At 39.0% G+C, this 12,186-nt stretch overlaps 1 protein-coding gene across 1 annotated transcript in view; it reads left to right on the top strand.

Annotated features, from left to right (window-relative positions):
• Window positions 1-12,186, top strand: part of EEA1 (early endosome antigen 1) — a 764,210-nt gene that overhangs the window by 589,926 nt on the left and 162,098 nt on the right. Inside the window, exon 25 of the mRNA XM_078674577.1 lies at window positions 11,898-12,083. Within this exon, the coding sequence (XP_078530703.1) occupies window positions 11,898-12,083 (186 nt within the window). The remainder of the gene's footprint in view (window positions 1-11,897; window positions 12,084-12,186) is intronic.

Below are 12,186 nucleotides of genomic sequence, written 5' to 3'. Positions count from 1 at the left end.
AAAGATTCTGGTTGATGCGTTTCCCATTCAACTCTTCAGGAATCTTTGTGAGTAAGACACCTAAAAAATGTTGGACAGATCAACACCAAGTTTGGATGAGAGGTCGGAATTTACCTCAACTGAAAATCTTTTCCGATTTCATGGAAATATTTTTTGTTTGGTTTAGAACTTACTATTTGATTCTGCACACCACTTTTTTACTTTAATGACGTACAGCATTATTCAGCTCAGACATATGTAATTGTATTAGGGGCTCATGACAAGGTGAACAGCTTATCCAGACATCATTGGGGAAATTGAAGTGTAGTTGCTATGTGTTGTGCTTCATCATTAATTTTGCATCATATTTATATTTGTTGCTGCCATATTTTAGACCAGTGACTGGAGGTAGGATGATTCCTTAGTGACGAGAGTAAGTAATGGGTATACTGTAGCCAGCAGTGTAAGTAGTGACTAAGCATCAGACCGCTAAGTCCATCTTCACCACCCATGTTTAGCAGCATAGAATATGTCCTCATTGAGAGGCAGTATGGACATGGCACCTTTGTGGACCTGCTTACTGTGCTGTCATAGACCCTTTTCTAGACACTTAACACCGCTAGCACTGCTACATCGTTTACTTCCTCAGCGTTTGGTTACTGTTTAATTTTCACAGCTACAACTGCTCTGACTACAGCCTTTAATCGGCCATAGACACCACAATGCAAATAATGAAAGTATAACTCTGTATGAGTGTAACCGATTGCAAATATGCTAGATTTGGTGTCACTGTTTTTGTTGTTATTATTTATTATTATTATTATTATTATTATTATTATTGGTCATTTGTAAAGCGCAACGTTCACCTGGCAGGCATCCTGGCACTATCATCGTTCATCAGTCAGGTCAAGGCTGGGTAGCTATTTTAACCTTATGAATATGATGAACTCTGCTCTGCTTAATTTAGGAAATAACCAGATTTTTAGGCCTCTCCTAAAACTTGAATCTCCATTTGATCTAAGGGAGATGGGCAGCATATTCCAAGATTGTGCTGCCTTGACTTGGTAAGTTCCCCCTCACAACCTGGTTTTCCTAAACCTGGATCCACACACAACATTGGCGATGATCTCGGTCTCCTTGCCTGTTTGTAGTAGATGTATTTATCTTGTAGGAGTCTGGGTCCTGAGCCATTTAAGGCTTTATGGTCAATGCACATCACTTTGAAGATGCCTCTTTCTTTTACTGGTAACCAATGACGTTCTTTTATGGTATTTTATGCAGAATCGTACCATGATTTATTTAGTGAAAGTTTTGCCGCCATTATCAGTATTCTATGGAGTCTCTTAAGCAGATAATCTGGGGTTCCTAATAGGAGGATGTTGCAGTAGTCAGTCCTACTTAATATTGCCCTCTGTACGACCATCGTCCTTGCTGGTTGTGGGAGCAAGGGGACCTTTTTCCTCAAACGTCTCATGAGGCCATGACAGGTGGCCAATATCCAATTGACCTCAGCTTCCGTGGAGAGTTTCGTACCTATCTGTACTTCTACATTTCGTACTGATTGAGCTGTAGTCTGGTCCACATCTTTTGTCCATGGCCAAAAATTATTTAGACATTGGTGTGGAACTTTACTGGGGGGGGACAGCACACAAACTCTTTTTTGCTTATGTTAAATTTTAATGTATTATTGCTGAGCCAATTTGTCATTGCTTATAGACAAGCTTGGAAATCATCCACTTGCCTCGGGTCATCAATATTTTTTAAAAGACAACCGCAAGGATTTGATTAAGGTTAGTAGGGTGCATAGATACACATTGATAGAATAGGGCTCAATGCCGACCCTTGTGGCGCACCATGAGAACTCCTTAAACTTTGATCTAAACGGAGGGAGAGAAGTAGCTTGCCATCATTCTGATAGCTAGGATTCGATCCACTTTAGTAAAGTGCCTTTCACCCTTCTCTCCTTTAATCTATTGAATATTCTTCAAAGGTTGAAGGTATCAAATGCTGCTGACAGAGCTAACAGAATCAGAACTGCAGTCTGCCCACTGTCAAGCCGCCTCCTCAGTTCATCCATTGCCAAGATTAAGACTGATTCTGTTCCATGTGGTAGTCTGAAGCCCATCTATTCCAGTCCAAGTAATTTATTAGATTCCAAGAAATTTGTCTGTATTTTGCTGGTATACTTTTCTACAAACTTGACCGGATAGGGGAGCTGAGAGATGGGTCGAAAATTACTAGGGTCTTGTATATCGGCTTGTGGTTTCTTTATTGACTAGTGGTTTTTTTTCAAGCTGCTGGAACGGACTCTGGCACTAGTGCGTGGTTACAGATTTTTCGTAGGTCTGGGAATAATTTATTCGGTCTCTTTACAGATTTTATGAGCTACATGGTCTAATATGGAGCCGGAAGAACTTGACATCACTAATACTCTTGATTCTTCCTCATTTAGCAAGTCTATTATGGCCAACTTTATATCAGGCTCAGCTTGCTGTGGGTCCCCTTGGAGCTGCTGAGGGCATTCAAGGATGAATCCAAGGTTGAAGGGTTTTAATCTTGCCCTGTTGGGTTCTCTTTGCTAATGTCTTTTAAAATGAATTCCACTTCATTATGAAAGAAGTCTCACAATTTATTGCATAGTTCCTGAGATTGCTTTGTACAGTCTGGGTGAGCGAGCACTTTAACAATCTCAAGGACCTTTTTTAGATTTCTAACTACAATGGTAATGGTGGTTGTGTAATTTTCTTTTGCTTTCCTAATTTCTATTTTGTACTTTTTTAGAGCAGCTTTCAGTGTTCGCTTATGTTTATCTGTGTATGCTTCCCACCGTTTTTTTTCTCGCTTTCTACGCTCCGTTTTACTATGTTCATTTAGAGTCGTTGTGATAACATTTTGTAAATGGTTATAGTTTAAATCTACTGTTTCTTTTTCCTGAAAGCTGTGTGTAGTATTGAAGATTTTCCTTCCTTCCAAATTCCTTAGTTTGCCCCAAGCTCTTCCCTGTACCTTCTCTGTAGCAGGTTCTGAGTATTCTTTTTGGTTTAGTGACTGGACTACCAGCATATCAGAGTACCTATAGCTTGCAGACATCTTTCAAATGATTGGGCACACCCATGTCGTAATGGCCCTTACACATGTTGGGTGTTTCTGAATAATGGTACTCACTGCTGGCAAAATCCTCGCTCTAACGTGCCATCCGTGGCATTTTGTGGAGCATACTCTACATGATTGTGTCTGCCACTGATACAATGCTGGCAATCCTGAATATATTTTGTGCATCCTAAGGAAACTCTTTTGATCGTTTTAAAAGTTATGGGCTTTAAAAGGTCAACAGTAAATGTTTGTTTAATTTGCAGTTGAATGCTGACTGACTTGGAAGAGATGAACACTTTTAATTGAGCATTCCTTTTAGGTGTGTTAACCCGAACACGAGTCCCTTGACCACTTTGTGAAAGTATATATTGAAAAAGCATTTTGGTTCAAAACAACTACACTGATAGAATGGGCCCCGCAAATAAAAATCTACTTCCAGCTCTCTGGTAAGACCAAAAGTAATCTGTTCTGGTCAAAAATATATTGAAAAGAAAGCCATCCAGGTGTAGGGATAGCAAAAACTGGAAATGTTTTGTGCGTACTACTCACAAAAGTGTAAATGGATATCTCCCTAATCCATTCAAGGGTAAACATCCTTTACAACAACTGTGTTACAACGCAGCCCATACTCTGCAAAATCTTATACGACGCAGGGCTTTACACCGCAAACCATTACAACTCATTCCCAATTACAACGCCCCGGTGGAGTTTAGAATAATAAATTGCGTTGTAATAGACAATGCGTTGTAATGGATTGTGTTGTAAAGTCCTGCATTGTAGAATATTTTTGCGGGGTAAAGGCACGCATTGTAAACTCGTGCGGAGTAAAGCTTCCTATTCCCTTTCAAGGCATGTATTGTTACAAGGCCAATCCAGTATGTTATTCAGAGGACATGACCTTAGCCAATGCTTTGTATCCAGTACATAGGGAGAGTAGTCCACACGGGGCAAGTCCTTTCAGCCACCATGCTCTTTGGCAGTACGTAGGGGACAGAGTCTACACAAAACATCACTTCATACCCTGATTGATTTGCACATAGAAATGTGTTTTGCCAAATGTGTTTTTGTGCTGTCATGTTGCATACTTACTGCACACAGGGCTTGGTATTCCACAAAAGAGGCATGGCCTGTGGCCATGTGTGATATATGTTGCGTGCCTCACATGACATGGCATTCAGCTATACCCTGACAGAGTATATTTTTCTTCTATTCATATATATGTATTTTTAGAGTGCAAACCTTGCTGCAGAGTGCTGCCCTGAACTATTATTTAAGATAATTTACAAGATTTTTCCCATTGAGGAATCTTGTTTTGTGGCTGCATAGTCCAAGTGGGAGAGGGCTGTATAAGGCCTTTGATCTGTGCATAGGCCATCATCTTTTTTGATTTGTTCATGTTGCTAAACCTTTTGCCATAGCAATTTCAATCCTAAAATTCAAAGATTTATTCTTGGCTGTTTAATATTGACCACTCAAAAGCAGTGGATGTTCTGCATACAAAGCCCTCCTTAAAGTGTAACTATTGGGAAATAAGTGAAATTTTACTTAAAAAGGTATTGAATGTAAACGTCTGTAATTAATGTGCTGAAGATGAAAGCTGTGATCCACAATTAATGTTAGTGCAGATGGCTAATAGAGCAGTGGGTCAGACAACAGCTTCTGATTGAAAAACTATTTAGATACCTAACCAAGAATGCTTTTGGCACTTTGACCTAATTGAGAGAGACTGTCTCAAGCAACACTTTATTGGGGAAAAACATCCTGAAAAACAAACTCTGAAAATGCTTGTGGAGTGTAAACGTTTGGGAGGGGTGAATTTGCTCACTGCTACCCAGCAAACGTTATGTGATCAGAATGGAGACTGATATGGAGTACACAAAGATAACAAGATCTTTGTTTTAGTGTGCCCATCCTGATAGATGCACGTAGGTCAGCAGGCATCAGTGGGTAGAGACACTGTTTAGGTGTTCCATGGAGACTGTCCTCTAGGTGTAAACTATACGAAGGACTGTTCACTCCCCTTACAGGGGGAAGAGTCAGCTGTGGGTGTAGGGAGGTTAGGTACCTGGGTTCCCTCTGCTGCCTAGAAACAACAAAGGCAATTAAATACATCGAGGAAATCTCAGATAGGGAGCACACATCTATAGGAGTGAAAACCAATACTGCAGTTCTCTTAAGAACTCTGCTCTATTATTAACTCAATATGAGAATAAAAATGACAACAGATAAAAAGGCATTTATATATAAATTACCTACTGGCGGTCGCCAGTAGGTATATATAGTTAGGATTTTTTCTCTATGGGATTTTTGAAAATTCTATGTCTAATAACTTTGGCGTTTGTGGACGGAATTGGCTGCAATTTTCAGGAAAATGGAACATTTTGTTTCTGAGCAGCCCCTGAAAATTTGGGGGGGGTTCGTCAAGGGGGGGCCGAGAAAAAAGGGGGGTCCCAAAATGTGTTTTTCCCATGTTAATTTCCATAGGGCGGTTGGCCTCACTTTTAGCCCGAACGGCTGAATGGATTTGCACGAAACTTGGCAAAATTGTAGGGACTGTTAGCCCGATGTGTCTTTGCTAGGTCTCAAGATATGTGCTCCAGTGGATTTTGAGAAATTAACGTTCAAAAAAAGATATATATCTGTAAGCGCGCTCCGGGCAGCGCTCCGGTTCGCGTACTTGACGCGTAACGGAACTTCGCGTAGCGAAGCTGATTGGCTCTCCGGTGTCTGTCAACATTCTAAACAGTCCGGAGCGGCCACCATCTTGTCTCTCTGTAGGATCGAGAGACAAGAGGAGGCCAAAACAAAGGGGGAAATGACCATAAGGGGGCATAGTAGATCCTCCCTGACCCCCTAGGTTTGATGTGGAGGCTTTAAAAGGGCCCCGCGGGGCAAAAAAAAATAAAAAAAAATGTGTTTTTTTGCGTGGGGAGCGCCCGGTCCGCGAACCGGGAAGCGTTCTGGGGAGCGTACTATAAGGAAAAAAGAATGATAGACTTTTCAAATACTGTATGTTAATTGATTGTTGGTTTTGTTGATTATTTTTTAATTTCTTTATTTTTTTAAGCAATTATTTATTATTGTGATTGTGTTTCAAAATGTAATAACATTTCTAACATTTCACTTTCTGAAATGTCGTTATTTTCATTGAACATAGCTTGTAATCTCGGAGTGTGTAAAATGTCCTCATTTTGAAGGAGGTCATCTACTGCTTGCACACATTGCAGTAGTTCTTGGTCCCAAGTTTCATCCATAAATTCTATATAATTTGGATCAATTAATTCTTGGCTGCTCTCTTGCAGGACAATTTGAAATGAAACTTTCTGTTCGCCTTCCATGTTGCCTGAAATTTGGATAAAAAAAATATATATTAGTAGAGATAGGGCACTGTTGGGATTAATTTTAGATAGGCAGTTTTTATCAGTGAATTTATCTTTGGGCAGTGTATAGTATCAGAGTGGAAGTAGGAATATAAAAAAGTGTGTGATTTAACGTAAGTAAATTCATAATTATACAAGAGAAACCTAACTCCATCCATAACTATAACAGAGAAGTCTATCTAAATCTATAACTACTACAGAGGGATAGTATATAACTATCAGAAAAAGTTTACTATATTAACTGATAGTGCACAATATACTTCAGTTGTTAAAATAACAACTTACCTTTACAAAGAAGTTGAAGTGATTAGTGAAAATCCAATTGAAATGTACACCAGGAAGTAGTAGTCAAAATGGCTGTGTTCCCTTCTCTTCCTTTAAATATATTCAGGTATATAACGAATCAAATGTCAGGTAAAAAAAGTAGAAAATGAAAGTAACATTTTCATTGGTTGTCAATTCCAACACTTCAGATGTGTTCTGTGAAGTAATTTACCTCACGGTATTTAGAAAGGTCTACAGGCTAAATGGCTAAATGGAATTTCAATCAAATTTGTGAAAATGGTAGGGATTGGTATGTAGTATGAGCTAATCTATATTTGGTGAAAGTGTCTCCAGGGTTTCTTCTGTAAATTACTTTCCCACCTTTTTTGATGGAGCGCTTCTCTACTCCTTCCACTATTTTTGTCAGTCCCTCTCTTCTCATACTTCGTCACTCTTGTTCACTCACTCTGTCTCTATTACTCTCACTGTTTCTGACTGATCACTCTTTCACTACTTGTTCATTATGCTTTCTCTCTGTAGTTCAAGCACAGTAAGGGGCATATTATCAACACAGGCAATACATTTATCAGTGTTTTTATCGGCAGAAAACTGCCGCAAAAGTGGCTTTAGCAGCAGTTTTCTTCCAGAAAAGCGGCTTTAGCGGCAGTTTTCTGCCGATAAAAGCAGTAATTATTGGCAGAAAACTGCCGCAAAAGCGTCTTTAGTGTCAGATTTCTGCTGATAAAAGCAGCAAAATTTTTATCGCCTACGTTGATAATATGCCCCTATGTTATTTACATTTCTTTGCTGTTTCAATCATTCCTTTTCTGTTACTTCTTCTTTTCTGCATTGTGTTTTTTCTCTCTGTTATTCCGATGTTTTAATCTTAATTTGATTATTCATTCACATTCTCTAAGAAACTCTTGTTTGTTATTCTTCTACTCTCTTTTTTTTTCTCACTTCCTTATCTATTTTGTTTTTCACAATTATACTCTCTTAAATCTATTCTTCAGTAAATAGATCTATTAAACAGTATCTCTACTTTACTCCCTATAGCTGTCTTTCTTTTAACATAACTGTCTGTTTCCTTCCCTTATAATTACTCTTCTTTTTTTTTTTTTTAAATGTTTGGTTCGCTCCCGGTTCGCGTACCGGAGAGCGAACGGGGAAGCGAACCAAAAGAAATAGAGGTTGGCAGAGTTCCAAATATTCTACCAATTTTTTTATAACAGGGAGGTAGTTCTGAAAAGAACTTTTTTTATTATTTTTGTTGTTTTATATTTTTTTTATTTTTCTGAAATTTATTTTACTTTTTTTGTATTTTCTGAACAGTTTTATATATTTTTTTTGGTTTTTTGGGGGGGGGAACGAAAACGATTCATTGTAAAGGGCTCAACAGGAGCAACAAAAAAAAAAGAATTTATTGTCTGGGGCGTTTCGGACAATCATGATTGTCGATAGCTCTGTTGATCAGAGTGATGCTACTTTCTCTGTAGCAAATGAACCCATTGCAATGCACGCACACTAGTTTCACTTCCCCGAATTTCATCTGAATATTTGGGACCAACTCCCTCGCCTCTGGTCCCGTCACTTCCGGCACAACTGATCTTCTGGCCATAGAAGGAGGATTATCTTGCTGGTCACGTAACTGCGCAGCACTGTAGTTGTTAGGATGCCACCTACTCATATGGCGATGCATCGTGTAATTGCCGTAACTGTACTTCTTCTCGGTGCCTCTGGACAGGCTTTCTTTACATATAAGGCAAGTTACGTACCGTGCATTGACTTTTTTTTTGGCCCTGGGGATAACTAAAAAATTGCCAAATATAATTTACTTTCACATGAGACCTCCTGGGCTCCTCACGCAAAAATTGCCTCTTGCTGTTCTTCCTCTTCTTCCTCTTCTTCCTCCTCTTGCTGAATAATAACTTCAGCAGGTGGTCCTCTCTTCTTTGGATGTGGTGGAGGTGGTGGGGAAGCACCAGCTGAAGCTACTAATGAAGCCATTGCTCACTAATAACAAAGGGTCTTTCTCTCACAAAGATGAAAGTCAGAGTGAGGAAAGAAGGAGGGGTTTTCATCATTTGGGAAAAACAATAGTTCTAAACCAATGAAAAGTGTTACTTTTAGGTCACATGACGTAGTCTTACATCATTAGGAAACCAAAAGTGAAATGAACCAATGAAAAGTGTTATTACCGAGTCACATGACTTGTTGTGTTTACGTTACGTGCTTTGGGCCGCGTCCCGGATCGCTTCCGGGAAGCAGCGCCTCGGTTCGCGTACCAGTTCGCTTCCGGGTACGCTACCTTGGCGCGTCATATGACGTATTACGCGACAACGCGATACGTCACGCTGACGCGACGCGTCACGATGTTGTTTTCTAACGCAGCAGTTGCGCAAACGGAACGTTTACCGGTTCGCGGCACCAAATTGCGCTAACGGGAAGCTAACCGGGAGCGAAACAAAAAATATAATTAAAAAAAAAAAGTATTAAAAACATGTAAAATATATTTTTTGATTTAAAGAAAAATACATTTTAAAGCTTTTGTTATTTGCTATTAAAAAACCATTGAACTTCACTGAAAAAACCATAGGTTATAGACCATATGTAGTTAGGAATTAGCATTTAAAAAACCTTTTTTTACTCACACAAAACCATTGAAATTCCATATATAGTTAGTTGTACTAACTATATATCGCGCACCCGCAATCCACTGCTGATCATGTCACATATTACATAATTCATGACATGGTCAGTGACATCACTGATGACATCACTGATGACATCTCAAATGACATCACTGATGACATCACTGATGACATCTCAAATGACATCACTGATATCTCAAATGACATCTCAAATGACATAATTGATGACATCACTGATGACATCTCAAATGACATCACTGATGACATCACTGATGACATCATTCATATGATAATACGATGAACCTCTTCAGACTCTAATATAACCTTAGATACACTCAGTGTAAACAGACACTCACAGACTGTCACTCATCCATGGAGTTACTCACACACCTAGTCAGTCATGCAAAGAAACAATCACACCTCCATTTCCTCAACTATACAGTTATACACACCTTACTTATTCAAACATATACTAACACATATTTACTCTCTTTTACAATGCCTGATACAAGTTCACAATGATCAATACAGCCACTCACACATTCACTGGCTCTTATGCACAGTTATTTATATATGTCAACTGTCACATGTACTGTGTTTTACATATGTACTTACTTTGACATGTAGCACTGAGATATCCATTCACTCACCAATGCACTCAGTCAACCGCCCATACAGGTGTTTCTACATGCACTTTTGAACCCATACATCTAGTGAATCAACTGCTCACACATCTATGCACAGAGTCATACACCTCCCAGCCACCCACACACTCAGTCTCCCATACAAATACTTGGGCAACCAATCAATAACCCATATACTTACTCATATAGCTACTGATCAACACATGCAGCAGTTTACAGAACAACAGACATAATGATGCACAAATTAAGACAGTTTAGTCACTAACCCATGCACTCAGTGACACACATTTATTCACTCACTCATACAGTCAGTCATGCACCTACTAAATCCTTCATTCAGACACTTATACATCCACTCATTCTTCAATATGTAACACATATTTTAACTTTACAGAAACATACAGTCACTGGATGTTATCAGTGATGTCATCAGTGATGTCATTTGAGATGTCATCAGTGATGTCATCAGTGATGTCATCAGTGATGTCATTTAAGATGTTATCAGTGATGTCATCAGTGATGTCACTGACCATGTCATGAATGATGTAATATGTGACATGATCAGCAGTGGATTGCGGGTGCGCGATATATAGTTAGTACAACTAACTATATATGGAATTTCAATGGTTTTGTGTGAGTAAAAAAAGGTTTTTTAAATGCTAATTCCTAACTATATATGGTCTATAACCTATGGTTTTTTCAGTGAATATATATATATATGTCTGAAATCCACCCAGAACTATTAAGGAAAATGAGATTAAGTCCAAACATCTGTGTAATCCACTATACATCTTTTTTACATTGACAACAAGTTTGACAGAAAAGCTGGTGAAAATTAACCGATGCACATTTTGTAACAAATGCAGCACTCGAACTGAGAAAGTGGCAGGCTTGGACAAAAAGGTACTTAAGGTGAAGCCAGAAGTCACAATCCACTACCTGTGTAATTCAACATATCCATCTGGATACAAATGTTACACCAAAGGGTCTCCTCATGGTCATGAAGATCTCATTATGATTAAGAAGAGAGAATGCGAAGCTTGCAAAATAGAGGGCACCAAACCGACATGGCCTAAGCATGTGAGATGGCCACAATTTAAGATTATTTAAAAGACAAGCTACCAGGAATATGCCTCTTCACTCTGCATACCATTATCCCGCATGCTGTCACAACACGGTCGTAACAACGACCACGTTGTGATAACGCATACCATTACTCCGCAAGTTGTTACAACGACTTGCTGAGGGGGGGGCGCTGGATGTTGGAATAGTTAAATTTACTATTCCACTTCAGTTTGTGCGGACTTTAGGGAAGGTGTTGGATTTTAAACCCAATACCTTGCCCCCCCCCCCCCCCCCCCCCCTCCGCAAATCATCGGTCACGGATGCGGGGTGAAGGTGCTTTACCACTACCAGAGGTGTAGAACCATCCAGAGGGAACCTATCCAAACAGACATTCATGATAGCGCAAAGCTGGGCAACAAAAACAAATCCTGATGTTTTGAGTATTTCAAGTAACAACGAAAGAAATTGTGGGGACACTAGGAACAATCCTATTTTCAGCCTTATGCCAAAATATCAGAAACATGTTAGTCTCTCAATCTTGTGGTTGTTTAAAGTAAAGAACAATTAAAGATAGTCACAATGGGACAGCAGTGTAAAGGTATTCTGCATTTGTGTGATTAACAGCAATTAAAAAAAGTGCATTCCCGGTCCTCACAATATAATAGTCTGAAATATTAAAGACATTTAAATGGAGAACATATTGTTTAAATTCCATGTCTTTGTGAGTGGAGATACAGGCTATCATATCATTCACTCGTACGATATGTTAAAGCTGGATATTAAAATGTTTTTGACATGTAATCTTTTGCATTTGTTTGCAGAAAATTAAGGATTTCAATGATGCTAAGCAGCTTTTAATTCAGCAGAAATTGGAGCTACAGGGTAAAACAGATAGCCTAAGTTCAGCTCTTGAACAAGAGAAAAACAATCACAAAACTATGAAAGAACAAATGCAGAGGAAAGAAGAAGAATGGAAGAAACAATATGCCCAACTAGAGGCAAAACAGGTAAGCACACAGATTATTTTCATCAAGTAGGAAAAAATCTTTTTGATAATTATCTGCAAACTAAATTAAGTATTGGTTTTGTCAGTGCACAGGAGCTATTGCG

This window comes from Lissotriton helveticus, chromosome 1_1 (genome assembly GCF_964261635.1).
Source record: "Lissotriton helveticus chromosome 1_1, aLisHel1.1, whole genome shotgun sequence".
In the NCBI taxonomy this organism is placed as follows: Eukaryota; Metazoa; Chordata; class Amphibia; order Caudata; family Salamandridae; genus Lissotriton; species Lissotriton helveticus.
The sequence above is the reverse complement of the archived record's forward strand: the minus strand, read 5'-3'. Positions and strand labels throughout refer to the sequence as shown.